The sequence below is a fragment of the Notothenia rossii genome (assembly GCF_949606895.1).
Source record: "Notothenia rossii genome assembly, chromosome: 9".
Classification (NCBI taxonomy): Eukaryota; Metazoa; Chordata; class Actinopteri; order Perciformes; family Nototheniidae; genus Notothenia; species Notothenia rossii.
Genome location: NC_136907.1, coordinates 51,955,184 through 51,971,314, shown reverse-complemented (window position 1 = coordinate 51,971,314; position 16,131 = coordinate 51,955,184). Strand labels below are relative to the sequence as shown.

Below are 16,131 nucleotides of genomic sequence, written 5' to 3'. Positions count from 1 at the left end.
GTATTTGTTTTGTCTTTTCTTCACTTTTCTGCTGTCGTCTTGTAGAAGAGAAGTCCGGTAAGTTTTTTTGTATTTATGTTTCACCAGCAACAGCGGTCGTATGGCATGAATTCACTTAAAAATGAGAACGTGATAATTCCCTTATAAACACTTTTGTTGGCCTAACACTTTTTTCTGCATGCAGTTTCTGTCTCACCATTTCTAATCCCTCAACTTCTTTTTGTTGACTTTGGTTTCTGTTTAGCTAGAGCTTTACTTTAACCTGAATGGAAAAGCGTTACACAATGCAGATTAAACATAACACCAGTGGTGGAAGTACATTTATTCAAATACTGCACTTAAGTACTGTTTTTACAAACTGGTACTTGAGTTTTTCAATCTATGCTACATTATACTTCTACTCCATTACATTTTGGAGGCAAACATTTCATTTTAACTCCGCTACATAAGTCACTTTGTATAAATATAAACACATGATAATGCTTTTATGATGCAATACTAATCTACCTAGTATTTTAAGAAGTAATTGGAAGTAATTTGGTTCAAAATTGACAAAGAACAAATAATTTAAGATATTAAATACGGCGGCTGATTGGTGCAAACACGGCCAAAACATTTTCGCGAAACGACTCAATGATAAAAACACAAAAGTGCCAAAACACATGCAAATGAGGAAACATCTTCAACAACTTGATAATCCATGCGCAGCATTTACAAAAAAAACATTCACCAACTTGACAAAATATGGGCAAGGTTTACTTAAAAAATATGTTGCAAAAAGCTCAAAACACAACGGAAACACGGACACTAAAAAGTGATGCACCCGGCTGGGAGTGGAGCGCTTGTTGATGTTCGTGGATTATAAAGTTGACCTACTGTCACTGTCACTGTAAACTTACCTAAAATGTTAGTTTTATTCGTTATTTTAACAATGTGATCGCATGATTCTTGCAGACGTGCTGTAAGCTAGGTAGCTTACGTAGCTGACCTAGTCATTTCAAAGAAACTGACAAAACACTTACAGTTATGAAAAGACTAACTCTGCAACAGTGACAGTTGGCCAACTTTATAATCCCTGAACGTCAACAAGCTGTGTGCATCACTTTTTAATCACTTCTTGCAGCGTTTTTTATTCGCAATGTTTCTCCTAATGGAAGTGTTTTGGGCCGTTGCAGCGCGTTTGCACCTGTCGGCCACCGCATGATATCGTCAAAAGAGCCATCCTGTGTACTGAGTACTTTTACTTTTGATAGTAATCTAAGATGGTAGTATTTCTACTTTCACTTAAATAAAAGCAAACAGAGGGTATACACTACTTAAGTAAAGGATTTTAGTTCTTCTTTCTCTACTAAGAGACACCCACACATAAACCCATTGATTTGGAGCTAACATGCGGAGCAACTTGCTACATTAACCACTGTGCATGTCGGTCGTAAGTGATGCTGGTATTTTCCTCATAATCTCAAAGGGTGTTATGGCTCATGCTGCATTATGAAAGCTTTGTGGTGCAAGTAAAGCGGTGCGATGTGTGTGTGCAGTTTTAGTTGGTGTCCATTTGACTGATTTGTCACTCACTCTCTGACCCAGGTCTGTTCTCTCTTCCTTTTTGCTGGTCTCAGAGACGCAGCCCGGTGAGTTTCTCTACACCCTCTGCTGGCTGTTTCAGAGCCAGCATCCTGAAACACAACTCTCTAATCTCTGCTGTCTAAATCAATCATTCAGTTATAAAGGGAACATTTGGTATATTAATCTGGACCCACTTTTCACACGTGTTGTGTCAAAGCGCCCTTTTTGATTAGAGCGATTAGTAGATTGACAGATTTCTTTCATGCAAAAATGGCAGAAGAAGAGATTTCCTGCTTTTTTACTGATGTATATAATCCTAAACTCAATATCTTTCAAACGGTTTAGGGTAAGGGTTTGTTTTTGTGTCTAACAAAATCTCGCTCAAGGAAAAGTCCTTGTTCTGAAATGTCACATTGCCGAAAACAGCTAAATGTTTTGCCACAATATTATATAATAATATTTTTTAGATAACACTAATCTAAACTTTTTGTACTGAAACACAATATGACAACACTGGCCTTCCAATAACAAGTATGACATACTAAATTCGACTCTTAGATTAAAAAAATAGGTAATATAGTCCAGGTTGAAAGGTCTCAGAATATTATTGTCCCTAAAACAAGTGAAATATGTAATGTTTTGTCTAGACCTCAGTTTTTTAAGATTGATAATGTTTCTTGATATGACTAAATTGACCTGCCTTATTTAAAAATATATATTTGTGCCTCAGAAGTTATCATACATAAATGTTTATGAATTTCCTCCTAATCTCACTTCTTTGTCACTTGTTTTAAGAAAATAAAACGTGTTATAATTGAATGGAAGAATGAAATGAGCTGTGACGTGCTTGTGTTGTACTATTGTACTGTTTCTTATTTTAGTTTTTGTTTGGATTCTTTTTTTTACAGGGGCAGATGAAAAGGAATTTGTCCTGTAAGTACACCTACTGCTGACATATTTTGTTTACAAAAAGATGTATGAATGGGAGTGGAGAATGGGAATGAATCATGTTAGCCATTTTAGGTTAGCGTGTTAGCATGCTAACATTTGCTCAAACTAATTGTTTTAAAAAGGTTTTATCTTTATGGAATACAACACATTTACCAGAAACTTAAACAAAAGTTTTCAAAATCTCCATATAGGTGTTCCAAAAGCGAGGAAAGTTATTGTCTTTCTTTTGTCAATATACAGTAAGCTAGTCTCTCTAAAGCTAACATTTGCTAATTAGCGCTTAACACAAAGTACAGATGAGGGTAATGGAAATGCCAGTTTTGCACATATAGAATTTTTCGATTTCCTTATAATATCTCCTGATGAAAAGTTACAATCACCCAAGTGATTGTAATATATTACTTTATCAAATTTGGGGCCAATCCAGATATATTATATTCCAGTCCGGACTAAGGTGGTGGACGGACAAACAGACCAGCATGGCCATCCATCGAGCCAGACCACAATTGCCAATTTGTATACATTTGATGTGATAATATTAAAAGTGCAAAGAGCAACAACAGAGTTTTTGTTGTGTTCCTGTAGGTGAAGAGATTGCCAGACCCAGACGCTCCACCCCAACACCAAGTCCCGCCCCGGAGACGCAGAGGTCTGTCCTTATTTTAGCAATGTTGCCAACTGATTGGACTAGTACACTTATATTCAGTGTGTATGTTTTGGTAAGCCGTTGATATTTCAATTGTAAAGAGGTGAAATGTTTTTTGTGGTTTTTCTTATTACAGTGACAGGCTCTCGCAGAACGTTCCTGCCTTCTTTGGCCCACCTTCAGAGACCAGATATGCCAGATATGATGGTCTGTCCTTTATCCATATTAAGCCACATTAATTTATACTAACCAATTCACATAGGAACTGCCAGTTAAATATGTGACATTTATTGTCTGTTTATGGTTATCCAATCACAGTGGTCCCTGCAGATGCATGGGGAGAATCGGGACCGCACTCAGAATCCCCGCTGAGCAGAAGCTTCCCAACAGGAGGTGAGTCAGCTTTAAATACAACTCTGTTACCCTTTCTATAACTCTTATGTCTATAATGCGTACTTGTTATGTGTTATAGGAATCTTATAGAGCTTTATAATCACAGTTATAATGGGCACAGAACATTGGACATGACTTTATAATGACTATATGTTATACAACTTAATAACTGCTGCTCAATCACTGACATTTTATATTTATTAGTTATTGTTTTTAATTCACAATAAGTGCTTTAATTAAAGCAAAAATATAATGAATACAATATAATCACATTCAAACAGTGATTATAAGGTATTATGCAAATATATTATAAGTCACAGTATGTGAATTATATATATATACACTGTTGCCCATACAGTTGGAATAAAACCATTTTGACACCTTCTCATGAAATGATTGTGAAAATTAAACCACAATTAAAAAGAGGAATGTGTCTGAAAAATGAATTTTATGGGCAACGGTGTATATACTGTGTCATGCTATTAAAAACGATGTTAGTGTGTGACCAGCAATTGGGCATCACCATTTTTGGTATTTGATCTTAAAAGTTATTGTAAAACACCTTGTGTTAGATTATTTGCCTTAAGTTAATTGAAAATAATAATACTTATTTTAATTGAATAATCTTATTTTTTTGCAACCAATGCCTTTATTATACAGACAGAGTTGAACCAACACATGGGCTGCTAGCTCTACCAATTGAGCGATACGTTGGTCTTGATGTGTTCATTTCTGTCTATGTTGATATCTGAACGTCATGCTAAACTTGTCTGAACTTTCATCCCTGTTCAGCTCCTCCTCCGCTTCCTCCAAAAAACATTCCATCCAGAAGTCATTACGGCTATTCTTCGGACTCTGCTGGTAAATATAAAGCTTTAAATATAATTCATCCGGTAAATCCTTTCAAATCTTTGATCTAAATTCTACCTTCCTTTAACCCTTTGCAGCTGATCTACCCAATGGCAGGGCAGGTCGCAGTTCTGCCCCCATCTACCTGAACGTGCTGTCCCCCGCCTCGTACCGCGGCCCCCCGGCCCCCGACCTTGACGATGTGTTCGGCCCGACGGACGGGACCCGCCCCAGCGAGGAAGCGATGTCTCCCAGATGGGTTACATTCACCAGCGACAGACCCCCGCCTCCAGATGAGCCCGCCCCCCCTCCGCCTCCGGACTCCCCCCCACCGGACACGCCCTCGTCCACCCCCTCCACCCCTTGCCTCTCTCCAGGACCACCGCCAAACGAGCCGCCTCCTTCGCCTCCCCCCCTCTCTCCCGGGTCTCCTCCTTCTTTCACGCCGCCTGAATCCCCCCCCTCCATCATGCTCAGACCTCCACCCCCAGATGAGCCGGCCCCTCCCCTGCCTCCCGACTTCTCCCCCTCCACTTCGCCTACGATGTGTTTCGACGACGATGCGATCGACGAGGAGGTGCTGCAGTTTGCAGAGGCAATTTATTGTTCGTCCCCGGCCCCCACCAGCCCGGTGCCCCCTCTGCCAGCAGAGCGGTGGTCTCCTCGGACGGGAGTCATATCCCCGCTGGTCCTAGGGGGCTTTGGGGGGAAGAAGACTCCAGAGGGAGCGTACCTAAGGGATGATATCTCAGACTTTGTAGGTTCGCCCAGGGAGCTGACGCCGAGCTTCAGGGGCACGCCCCCCCCTCTTCCTCCTACCACCTACAGGTCTATCATGTCTTCCCCGGGACCCTCCTCAGGCATCCGTGAGTACTCTTTCCACATCTTCACAGTGGGTCATGCAGCCTGCACACAAAGGGTGATGGTGTATTCAACCCTTAAATGAGCAAACACATTTATATTTTGGAAAACAGATGGATTTTTTGTAATGTATCTAGGCATTCATGATATCTTTCAAAATAGCTTTATTCTCTAACTTACCCTCTGTATCTTGTGAGATACATTGCACATTTTATACATTGCTTGGATTCTGATCGGAAATTGAAACGAATGCAGCCAACAGTGCTACATGTATACCTTGGCCAAAATCATTTATAATAAGAATTTCGTCAATTTTTTTGGCAAATGAATTACACTTAAAATCAAGTGTAGGGAAGTAGAGGGACAGTGTCTTTAAAAAAGTGTACTAAAAGAACAAAAATACTAATTCACAACGAAAAAGTAACCAGATGAATGGTCGAAGCGAACATTATTTTATGTGTATTATAAACCTGATATCAAAAGTTAACTAATTGAATTCAAACAAGATACACTTTTAGAGTGTGCGGTAATGTTCTGCCAAACTAAAAGTTGGATATAGTTTTAGTTTGGCGACAATTCAAAAAGTAAACCTCTCACTATTAACAAACAATTATATCCTGCTTGAATCACACATAACATGACTCCTTGCCACCACTGCGCTGCCTAATGTGTTTTCGGTGATAGAGATCTGATTTCAATTCGGTCGTAATCTGAACCAGCTACAGAACAGCAGTCACAATTTGAGTTTACCATTTGTTTTTCTGTACATATAAATATGATTCATATCTTGATGCCTCCAAGTCAGTGAAAGGCGTAATGATTTGGGTTGTTGTCCATCACTCAATTCTTGTTAAGGAAGGCAATATCTTAGGAACCCCTTGAGATCATTTCTTTAACTTGGTCAAAAAGTCTGCATGGACTCAAGGATAAACTAACTAAAATGTCTATTTCCCTGTGATGGAGAATACATCTGCTATTTATGACAATAATACACACATCTCTAACAGGATAAAGTGCTGAAGTGAGGACATTTTGAACACACATTGGCGTAAACTGCCATATGACACCATGATGTTATTATTGTCACTGCAAACATCATATGTCATGATTTAATTCTAAGTTACTTACTGACATCTAGTGGTATGAATATAGAGTAACAGCCTCTCTGCTCTTAACCCTTAGCATTAACTCTGTAAAACTACATACTTCTATCATTTCCCTCCAGTAACCTTATCATAGATTGTGAAGCTGGCCGTTGAGCAGCCCGACCAAGTAAGGAGGCAGAGGCAGAGAGTTCAAATATAACCCGGTGTGGGCATTTATTCCTCTTTGTGGTACAGGATACACAGCCTCAATATGACTGTCTCTCCTGAACACAGTCACCAGCCACAAGGACCTCACACACACACTAACAAGCAAACCTAAATACACACAGACTAATCAAACCAACAAGACACAGGTGAGGGGGAAGGAGACAGCACAGGGCACCAGGTGACCACAATCACCAGTAACAGACAAGACGGGAGGGGGAACACTTTTGAAAATAAAACAAGAAACAGAGACAGACAAACTAAAACACCAACAAAGCTATACAATCCGTAACGGAGGCCGAGATCTATGGCCCCAGAGATCACCTCCGTTACATAGATGCTAAGCTATATTCTTAATTTAAGATACATAGGACATTGGTACACACACTTGACACTTGGGGGTGTGTATTGGGCAATGTCAATGGACTTATCAAATGGGTATATTTATCACATGCTTATAGATAAAGTAATAAGTGATTGTGTTGGCATCCCGGAACAGCTGCCCTCCTCTTTTTGTTGCTGAGAAAGTTAGGTATTTTCTGTTGTATGTATCAATTGTAGAATGGAGATTTGGTTAAATACACCTTTTCAAAACCTTATTGGTTAGAAGTCAAGGGCCATCCACATCAAGAACAATAATTATAAGATGGTGTGAAGGGCCCTTTACTGTCCGAAGCACGCTCCTGTGAGGTCATCTCGCTCTGTGAGTGACATGAGTGGAGATGTAGGAGCTTATGTTGAATGATAACCTCTCTCGCTGTGATCTGAAGGCAGCGCTAACCACAGACACTGGTATGTGCCGCAGGCCCCTCGTCCCCCGCTCGTCCCGCCACGCCTCAGTCTCGAGGAAGCCCGGTCCCCCCGCCTCCTCCTCCTCGACCGTCCTCGCGACCAAAGCTGCCCCCGGGGAAGCCAATCACAGACCTGGTACGTGTGAAATGTCCTTTCATTTTTCTGTTAAAGGCAAAACAGAAATGCAAAATGCACTTTTTGATGTTTTTATACATAAACATGTGTCCACAGTGTGGCGGTAAACTCACAAACTGCCCGAAAATACAACCCTCTAAAAACGGACAACGGAGCTGATCCAGATTTGCGTCCGATATGACGTAATATCGGAAATGTGGGCTGGCTTTACGCCCACGGCCCTATCAGAAACGTCCCTATCAGAAACAATGCGCAAGTCATATGTGTGTAAAGAAGCCGGATATAAAAGATACTCACCTTGTGGCAAACACGTGAGAGAAAAAGCATTTGAGCTCCATACTGTTTCAGAAATAATCCTTGATGTGGTTTGGAACATGATATGGCGTTTAATCATGTGAGTGTTTAGCTGAGTATCTGGGTAGAATTCTCCTGCATGAGCTCTCGTCTCTCGTTTTTTTTTTTTTTTAAAGCTACGGACCCAGAATCAGCACTTCTCTAACAGGCTGAAATAGAGGGGTATGAGGCATGGCTACAATGGGTGATCTGTTTGGTATTTTGAGCAAAACACTGAATAGACATGTTTTTTATATATCTGAGACCTATAATATATGCATAAAAATAGTATAATAGGAGACCTTTAAAACTGTTATCAAATGATTTCTAATTCAACGTTCTGCGTCCAGTCTCGGCCCTTCAGTCCGCCGGTGTCATGCAGCCCCCCGCCTTTCGCCCCCCTGGCCCGGGCAGAGAGCTCCTCCTCCCTCTCCTCCGTCAACCTACACAGCGCAGCGTCCACTCCAACCTTAGGAAGGGACCTTAACATGTCCGGCGCAGGTACAACACTAACAAGTCATCATGCTCTTCCTGTTTTTCATCCGTCCATGTTGCCTGTCGCTCATCATGCCTCACAGTCTTGTCCCTCTCCATGACTCTCTCCTCCTCATGTCTCACTCAGAGGCCTCACAGCCTCTAGTATGGTTTGACCACGGCAGGTTTTATTTATCTTTTGAAGGTAAGTCGAGCCAGAATGTAGTCCCAACAGTGCATGGGTTGCCCTCTGCCTACCTGCAGTCCTCTTCATGTTCACCTTCAATGCTAGGAACTGCTGCCCATCCCACCCCATGTCCTGCTTAATCAGAAAATTCTGCTTTCTAGATGCATTGTTAAGTTATGAGTTTTTTTTGTTAATCAGGGTACCTGCAGGGTCTTAACACATTTTTACCAAGGGAGCAGACCGCCAAGACCGGAAAGCTTTTGTGTGCAGTGACAGTTACTAACATACATTATTAAAGTTGAATACATTTAACTTGAGAACCCTGGGGGTACCCTGTTTTTTAATCCTCTCCTATCATTTGCGTATAACCCATAGCTGAACATTTGAGCATATGAAGAAAAAGCCCAGAGAATAGACATAGTCTAAGTGTGTTAAAGGTATCATTTGTGTGTGTTTCATCAGGATGCTCCAGAGGACCCAGTCCGCTCACCATGGGGCCCCAGGACACTCTACCAGTGGCAGCTGCCTTCACAGAAACCATCAATGCCTACTTCAAAGGCGCAGACCCCAGCAAGTAGGCCCACATTTTCTCTGTTCTAAACACTGTGTCCTTTACCCTTCTAATGAACAGTATGCATTGATATATATATATATATATTCTTGGCAGCTACACACCGACTTTGCTGTTCAATTTGGACACTAAAGGGGAGCTGGGAGTGTGTGTTTTTTTGTTCAGCATGATCTCTGAGATCTGCCTCTTCACTCCCTCTGTCCCAGATGTGTTGTGAAGATCACAGGGGAGATGGTGCTTTCCTTCCCAGCGGGCATCACCAGGCATTTTGCCAGCCACCCAACTCAACCCATCCTCACATTCTGCATCAGCAACTACAGCCGACTGGAGCAGGTCCTCCCCAACCCTCAGCTGCTGTGCTGGTAAGAATAGCATTACAGGCACACAATAGTCTCACTGGTCTGTATTTTTAATACATGCAGGGCAGGGCTATTAGGGCTCTTAGGGGTAGGGCTTATAATGACATCTTAATATTTTTAGGCTTCTGGTATAAGATACAAATAATTTTTGTATATCTTCTCCATAAAATATGTTTGATTTGTAACCTTTGGAAAGTATGATCATTCAGCATCGTGGTGGTGTTTTACTGTTTGTTTTAAGTATCTCAGATTGGTCACAGGAAATTTATTCTTGAATATGAATATTTTTCATTTGATTTATTAGATTTTTATTGACTGATTAACTTTTTAAACTACTATAGAGTCACGTTTATTTTAGTTCTTGGACACTTTTATTTTAAAATCAATTCTTATACACTCTTAATGTAATACCTTGTATGTGCACGTCTCATAAAATAAAGGGGTGGCTGGTTAGTACTCTTTTTCCGAATCATGCTGACATTATCCATTGGGCTTTTTCGACCTCAACACATATAAAATCTCATAAAAAAATTCTATATATTAAAACAGATGAACCATAAACCACACACACTCACTTAGGAGAGTGTGTCGGTGGGGGAGAGATCCCAGAGAGAAGGGGAACAGTAAAGAGAAGCTTATGCCAACAGTCATTTAATACATCCCACAGAAAAATGTGCCGCTATACATTTAGTATATTCAATATATCACTCTACTTGTATATGATATAATTAAGTGTCTTATATTAATGCTCACATGGTAAATGGAGTAGATTGTTTGAATCAAAAGAATCTCTCTCGTCCCTCAGTGATTCCACAACAGAAAGTGTAGACACCAAGGAATTCTGGGTGAATATGCCAAACCTGATGAGCCATCTGAAGAGAGTGGCTGAGCAGAAGCCTCAGGCGACATACTACAACGTGGACATGATCAAATATCAGGTATCAAATATCCCCTCGTCTATCTAGTTGGTATCTAGTTGATCTATAATATCCATCCACATGACCCCCTTCCCCCCCCCTCATTGTGTTTCCATGATTCTCAGGTGTCTGCAGAGGGGATCCAGTCCTCTCCTCTGAACCTGGCGGTGAGCTGGCGAGGCGACGCCACCAGCACAGACTTGAGAATAGACTACAAATACAACACAGAGGCCATGGCCGCCCCTGTGCCACTACACAACCTCCAGTTCCTGGTTCCTGTGGACGGAGGCATGGCCAAACTCCAGGCCATGATCCCCCCCGCCACCTGGTAAGGAGTCCTTTCATAAAGCACCATCTCTAGGGGCTGAAGGGGTGGCTGTTGTGGGGAGTATAGCTACAAATGTTAAATTATGAAATGGGTGCACTGTAGTGGTAAAGATCAGAAGAGTGGTCCAGGGATGAGTCCTGAAACCTGGAAATTAGTTGGCATTTTACCACTTACAGTGCGGTTCCCTCGTCATGCAGTCAATGTTTTTTATGCGGTGATTTGGTCCGATACTTGATATGAGATATGTGGTTAACACAAGCTTAAAGTATTTTAACTTTTGTTCTAAAACATGAAATATGTCAGTAAATACCCCACTGGTGAATGTCAAAAAACAGCAGTTGCAAACATGTGGCTAAATAGGACTACTAAACATCCTCACGCTGAACATTAGCCGCCTTTAGCCTAGCGGCAGAGACATGAAGTCATATGCCTGTGATGTTGTTCATTTATAGCCTAGCGTTAGCTTTTTAATCAGTGTGTTACAGTTAAACTTCAAAAGTGTTGTTATTATATGGAAATGTTCCTGCAGCAAAAAGTTTGCCAAAGAGTTTATTTTCTACAATGTTCCTAAATCCAACGGAAAATGCCCATGCTTATTGTCAAGGAAGCCCTTGCTATGCTTACTTCCTGGTCGGTTTACACAAATATGTCACTGCACCACTCGATTGAAACAAAACAGTGGCACTCACACATAAAGGTTTGTATAGAAGCTACCGATCATACTTTGTTTGCACTTCTGCCAAAGAAATAGAATGTTTAAATGCTAGGTTTTGATTTAAAAACGTAAATGTTTCCATAATGAAGTGGAAAATGGTATATGTGTCAACACTATCTTCAAGTTTTCCTGTAATAATGGAATAAGGCCAAATTTACTTTCTACCAATCAAAAGAATACCCAAAATGATCATTTGTACATCAATTAGTCCCCCCATGTTACCTTGAATTCTTGAAGAAAACTTTGTCACCTCGCATGCGTGAACGCAGAATGTAATAATTCATAATAAGTTCACAGCTTACTATATCAAAACGCCCACATAAATAGTCTCACACTTGTGCAGGTGCGCTTTTTGTCCATGCTTGTAAGGTTTATGCTGTTTAAAATAGTACAGTTTTAGTAAAAATGTATGTGTTTGTGAAATAGTGAGCCTAGAAGTGGATAAATAAGACTTGGATTATACTGCACAGGTTTTATAAGAGTTTATAAAAAGATATCTTGCTATTTGTTCCGTTTCTGATTCTTCCTTCACCGTGGAGGCTTGTAAGAAAAACAAAGTTATCTTCACGAAATAAAGGTAACACAGGGTGAGTAGTTGATATACAAAAGGTGATTTTGTAGGTAAACTGTTCCTAATGCATATAAGACTGCAACATTGTCTCACAACACTTTCTCATAAAGGAATCCAGAGCAGCAGACGATACAGTGGAAAATCCCCAGTCTCTCTCACAGATCAGAAAATGGAGGTACGTGTTCATTTTTGTGTTCCTTCATATTCTTTCTGGTGAAGTTCCTTTGTTCTTCTTATGTTTATGCCACCTTACATGTTCAAACTTGACCATACTTAGTTATATCTGTGTGCAGCTGGTCTCTAGGGTGTTGTTTTCACATTCCTGTCTATGTATTGTCCTAAAATCTGAGATTCTAACACACTTGCTAGCTGTGGGGGAAACTTCTGTGTAGCAATGCAGTGGGAGTCACCGACTCATGAAGGAGACATGGGAGAGCAGGAGCTTTGATGTCAAACACTGATGGGTTTATTTAGGAGTTTCGGCCGGAGAATTCACAAAACAAGTCACACAGTCAGAGGTTCTAACTTCACGGTAGAGTTGCCACGTCAATTCTGAAGAACTCTACCCCAGACCCATGTATTTAGCTCGTTCAGAGAGAATAATCAACATTGTGCATAACAAGATAGAATCATAACACCTCTATCAGCTGACGCCAACAGGCAGGAGCAGGGAGATAAAACACTGAGAGCACAGCAGCCAAGGTTACAGATGCGTGTGCTCAGTCAGGACAGTTTGAACTGATACACTGGGTCAAAGTTATGGGCTTTGGAAAATATTTCCCCAACACTAGCTACAAGCTAGCTTACGTGCATTACAAATTGAGCAAAACCCAGTTGTATACGTCAATGCATATACTGTACCAACAAGGAGGGTCTTCAACACAACAGAGTCCTGGGGGCAATGTGCTGGAGGGAAAGAAAGCTTCACAGAGTGGGCTTGTGATACAGCGAGGAGAGTTAGCGTTAGCATTGTGAAGGTTTTGACAGCAAACATGGAAGACAGCTTTTGCTGTAAATTGGACGCTGGAGCTTCCTTCCACTATCTACAAAAATAATCTACTAGATTTTATTTGAATAATTTACAACCACTAACATGTAATAAACCACTGAATTATTTATCTAGCAATGTAAACAAATAAGAAATGCTAACTACAGACTCATCTTACTCAAATATGTTGGGACATAATTTGTCATTAAGGGAGTTTTTATTTATTTCAGACTTGAGAAATGTCAACGAAACGAAATGTCAAATTAAATATTAATCATAACATCATTTTGCATTTCTCAAAACATGTATGGAAGGGAAACAAAGTTTAAAACAAAATCAGTTCTCATCTTGTCATATTCTCCCTTATACTGGACTGAACTGAAATCTCAGTTATAGGCTAGAAGTTTATCACTATCGTCTTTTTAATTGATTTCTACATTTTGAATTATTACTTTATTAATCTCGGGTGAAATTCAGTTTCTTGGCAGTTACTGAATTTTAGAATGAAAAAAATAAATACAAATAATAATAATACATTTATATAGCGCTTTTCCTGGTGCTCAAATCGCTTTACACGCAAGTAAAGAAGAAAAATAACAACAAAAGTAAAAGGTGCTAAACTAAGTGGAATAGGGGCGAGGGGTTAGTGGATTAGAAGTTGAAGGCAAGAGTGAAAAGGTGTGTGATTTTTTGAATGAAGTGAGAGTGTTGGCGGATCAGATGTGGCTGGGAGGGAGGGAATACAAATATATATATATAAGCATAAGAAGTTAAAGTTATGTTCTGCTATAAAAATATATTTTAAAGCTTCTATATAAGAAGTTAAAGCAACATTTCCAAATATAAAGTTAAAGTTAAAATGTGCACATTGTACCCATTAGTACTGTGTGTGTGTCCCTCAGGAGTAGGGGCTCTCCTGGGCCGGTTCCAGATGACAGAGGGTCCCTGTAAACCCTCCCAGCTGGCCGTGCAGTTCAGCAGTGAGGGCTGCACTCTGTCGGGCTGCGACATCCAGCTGCTAGGGACGGGCTACCGGCTCTCGCTGATCAAGAAGAGATTTGCTGCAGGTCAGTTTGAGCATCCAGCATTTATGTGACCTCTTTAGGGCAGCATTCTGTTCAGCCTGACATTAACATGTGATCCCATCACAGTGCACAGCTTTACAGGTGATATACAAGGTTTAGTTAGAGTGTTTGCTAGCTTTATTTTAATTAGTTTTAGTCTATTTAATATATTATGTCTTAATTTTTTTACAAGCTTGGATAACTATGTAGTATATGTTTTGATACAGCAATTAAATTGATTCCTCTTTCACCATCTTACTTAGAAGAACAGGACCACAGTGGGTTAAAAGTTATATACACAGTCTATGGTTAAAACTAGCATAAGCACAATAGTTCCTGTTTATGTAATTTTATCTGCTACAATATTTAAATCTGTTAAGTATGTTCATTTTCTGTGATTTAATGTCACCAGAGTGACAGAAAATCTATTATATCAAAAAACTAGAACTCAAATTAATTCACTTTCTTCTAAATTGTATTTTAATTTGTACTTAAAATACATGAAGAAATAATATATTAACCAGGGAATATTGTTTCAGGTTTTCTTTATAAGGATATTGTTTTTATATAGTTTCATTTTAGAGAAAACAATTCACGGCTTATTTTCATTTTAGATTCTGTTCTACCCCACGATAATAACCCTGGTTCCTATTACACGACAAACCTCTCCAATACAATAGCCCAGCTAGAAATGTTTGGTTCTAAAAACATTCTGAGAATGTTACAGTCATTGTTCTAAGAAGGTTTTCAGCGGGAAGTTTTTGTTTGGTTCCCAGAACGTTCTTCTGAAAGGTAGGATAAAGTTCTCTAAAAACATTCTTAAAATGTTTGGTGATAACAGTGTTAGAACATTATGCCCTCCTATTCTTAAAACGTTTTCAGCGGGAAGTCTTTGTTTGGTTCTCAGAACGTTCTTTCGAAAGGTAGGATAACGTTCTCTAAAAACATTCTTAAAATGTTTGGTGATAACCTTCTTAAAAAAAAATTGAAAACATTGTTAGAGCATTATGCCCTACTGTTCTTAAAACCTTTTCAGCAGAAGCTTTTATTTTGGTTCAGAGAATGTTCTTCTGAAAGGTAGGATAACGTTCTCTAAAAACATTCTTAAAATGTTTTTGCTAACATTGTTAGAACATTATGCCCTACTGTTCTTAAAACGTTTTCAGCAGAAGCTTTTATTTTGGTTCCCAGAATGTTCTTCTGAAAGGTAGGATAACATTCTCTAAAAACATTCTTAAAATGTTTTTGCTAACATTGTTAGAACATTATGCCCTACTGTTCTTAAGACATTTTCAGCTGCAAGTTAGATTTTTTATGTTGCCAGAATGTTATTATTTTAGAGAAGGATAACATGGTTTATGTTACAAAAAGTATGCAAATGTTCTGTGGTAACAATTTACTAAAATATGTTTACATTATTACAACATAAAGACATAATATTCCTGTAATTGTTCAACTCAAAATTCCTGGGTAAGTGGACTGACCACTGCGGTCATTAGGAATATTATGATAGTTTACTTAACTATTGGAATTTGACTATTAACACATGTAAAAGGATGACTCGGAATCAGTTGGTGAAAGTAACATTTGTTTATTAGAAAATGGGAGCTGGGAGTGGAGGTTGGTTATGGCGGCAGTGGGAAACAGTTGTTCCAGGGTGGGTAGAGAGGCCTGGCTGGTCTCAGGAGTGTGGAAGGCCTCGGATTCCTCCTGGGAGAGACACAAAAATGAGTGTGAGGCAAAAGCAGGCAAAGCTGTCAAAGAATATGCTGGTAAAAAGCTAGAGCGGCACGCAACAAACCGTTCATGGCAACAATCCGGCAGGGAATGAGTGCAGGCTGCAGGTTTTCGTAGTGTGGCTGATGAGCAGGTTGCAGGTGTGGTTCATTGGAGATTCCTCCCAGCCGTGTAGAGCAGACCAGCAGGCAGGCGGGGGGGACTAACCCACTAACCCACTAACAGGGGTTTCAGGGACGGGCAGTTATAGTCGGTCCATTCTTCTATATGTCTGTCTTTGGTTTTCTAAGTGTTATTCGATCCATATGACAATAGAGATATGTGCATAAACACCAAAAACACTTGGGGTATAATGTTCAAACAATGTTATCAGCAAACATTTTA

At 39.9% G+C, this 16,131-nt stretch overlaps 1 protein-coding gene across 6 annotated transcripts in view; it reads left to right on the top strand.

Annotated features, from left to right (window-relative positions):
• Window positions 1-16,131, top strand: part of LOC307020601 (SH3-containing GRB2-like protein 3-interacting protein 1) — a 69,995-nt gene that overhangs the window by 48,281 nt on the left and 5,583 nt on the right. For 2 of the 6 annotated variants that reach the window (XM_079652061.1, XM_079652064.1), the window contains 17 exons: window positions 46-57; window positions 1,620-1,631; window positions 2,475-2,499; window positions 3,103-3,166; window positions 3,300-3,370; window positions 3,482-3,556; window positions 4,349-4,417; window positions 4,504-5,271; window positions 7,382-7,503; window positions 8,187-8,337; window positions 8,960-9,071; window positions 9,275-9,430; window positions 10,233-10,365; window positions 10,470-10,672; window positions 11,927-11,974; window positions 12,069-12,133; window positions 13,849-14,013. In XM_079652061.1, coding sequence (XP_079508187.1) covers window positions 46-57; window positions 1,620-1,631; window positions 2,475-2,499; window positions 3,103-3,166; window positions 3,300-3,370; window positions 3,482-3,556; window positions 4,349-4,417; window positions 4,504-5,271; window positions 7,382-7,503; window positions 8,187-8,337; window positions 8,960-9,071; window positions 9,275-9,430; window positions 10,233-10,365; window positions 10,470-10,672; window positions 11,927-11,974; window positions 12,069-12,133; window positions 13,849-14,013 — 2,251 coding nt within the window. Of the gene's footprint in view, window positions 1-45; window positions 58-1,587; window positions 1,632-2,474; window positions 2,500-3,102; window positions 3,167-3,299; window positions 3,371-3,481; window positions 3,557-4,348; window positions 4,418-4,503; window positions 5,272-7,381; window positions 7,504-8,186; window positions 8,338-8,959; window positions 9,072-9,274; window positions 9,431-10,232; window positions 10,366-10,469; window positions 10,673-11,926; window positions 11,975-12,068; window positions 12,134-13,848; window positions 14,014-16,131 lie in introns of all 6 variants that reach the window. The other 4 variants (XM_079652066.1, XM_079652062.1, XM_079652063.1 and 1 more) reach the window with 4 other exon arrangements.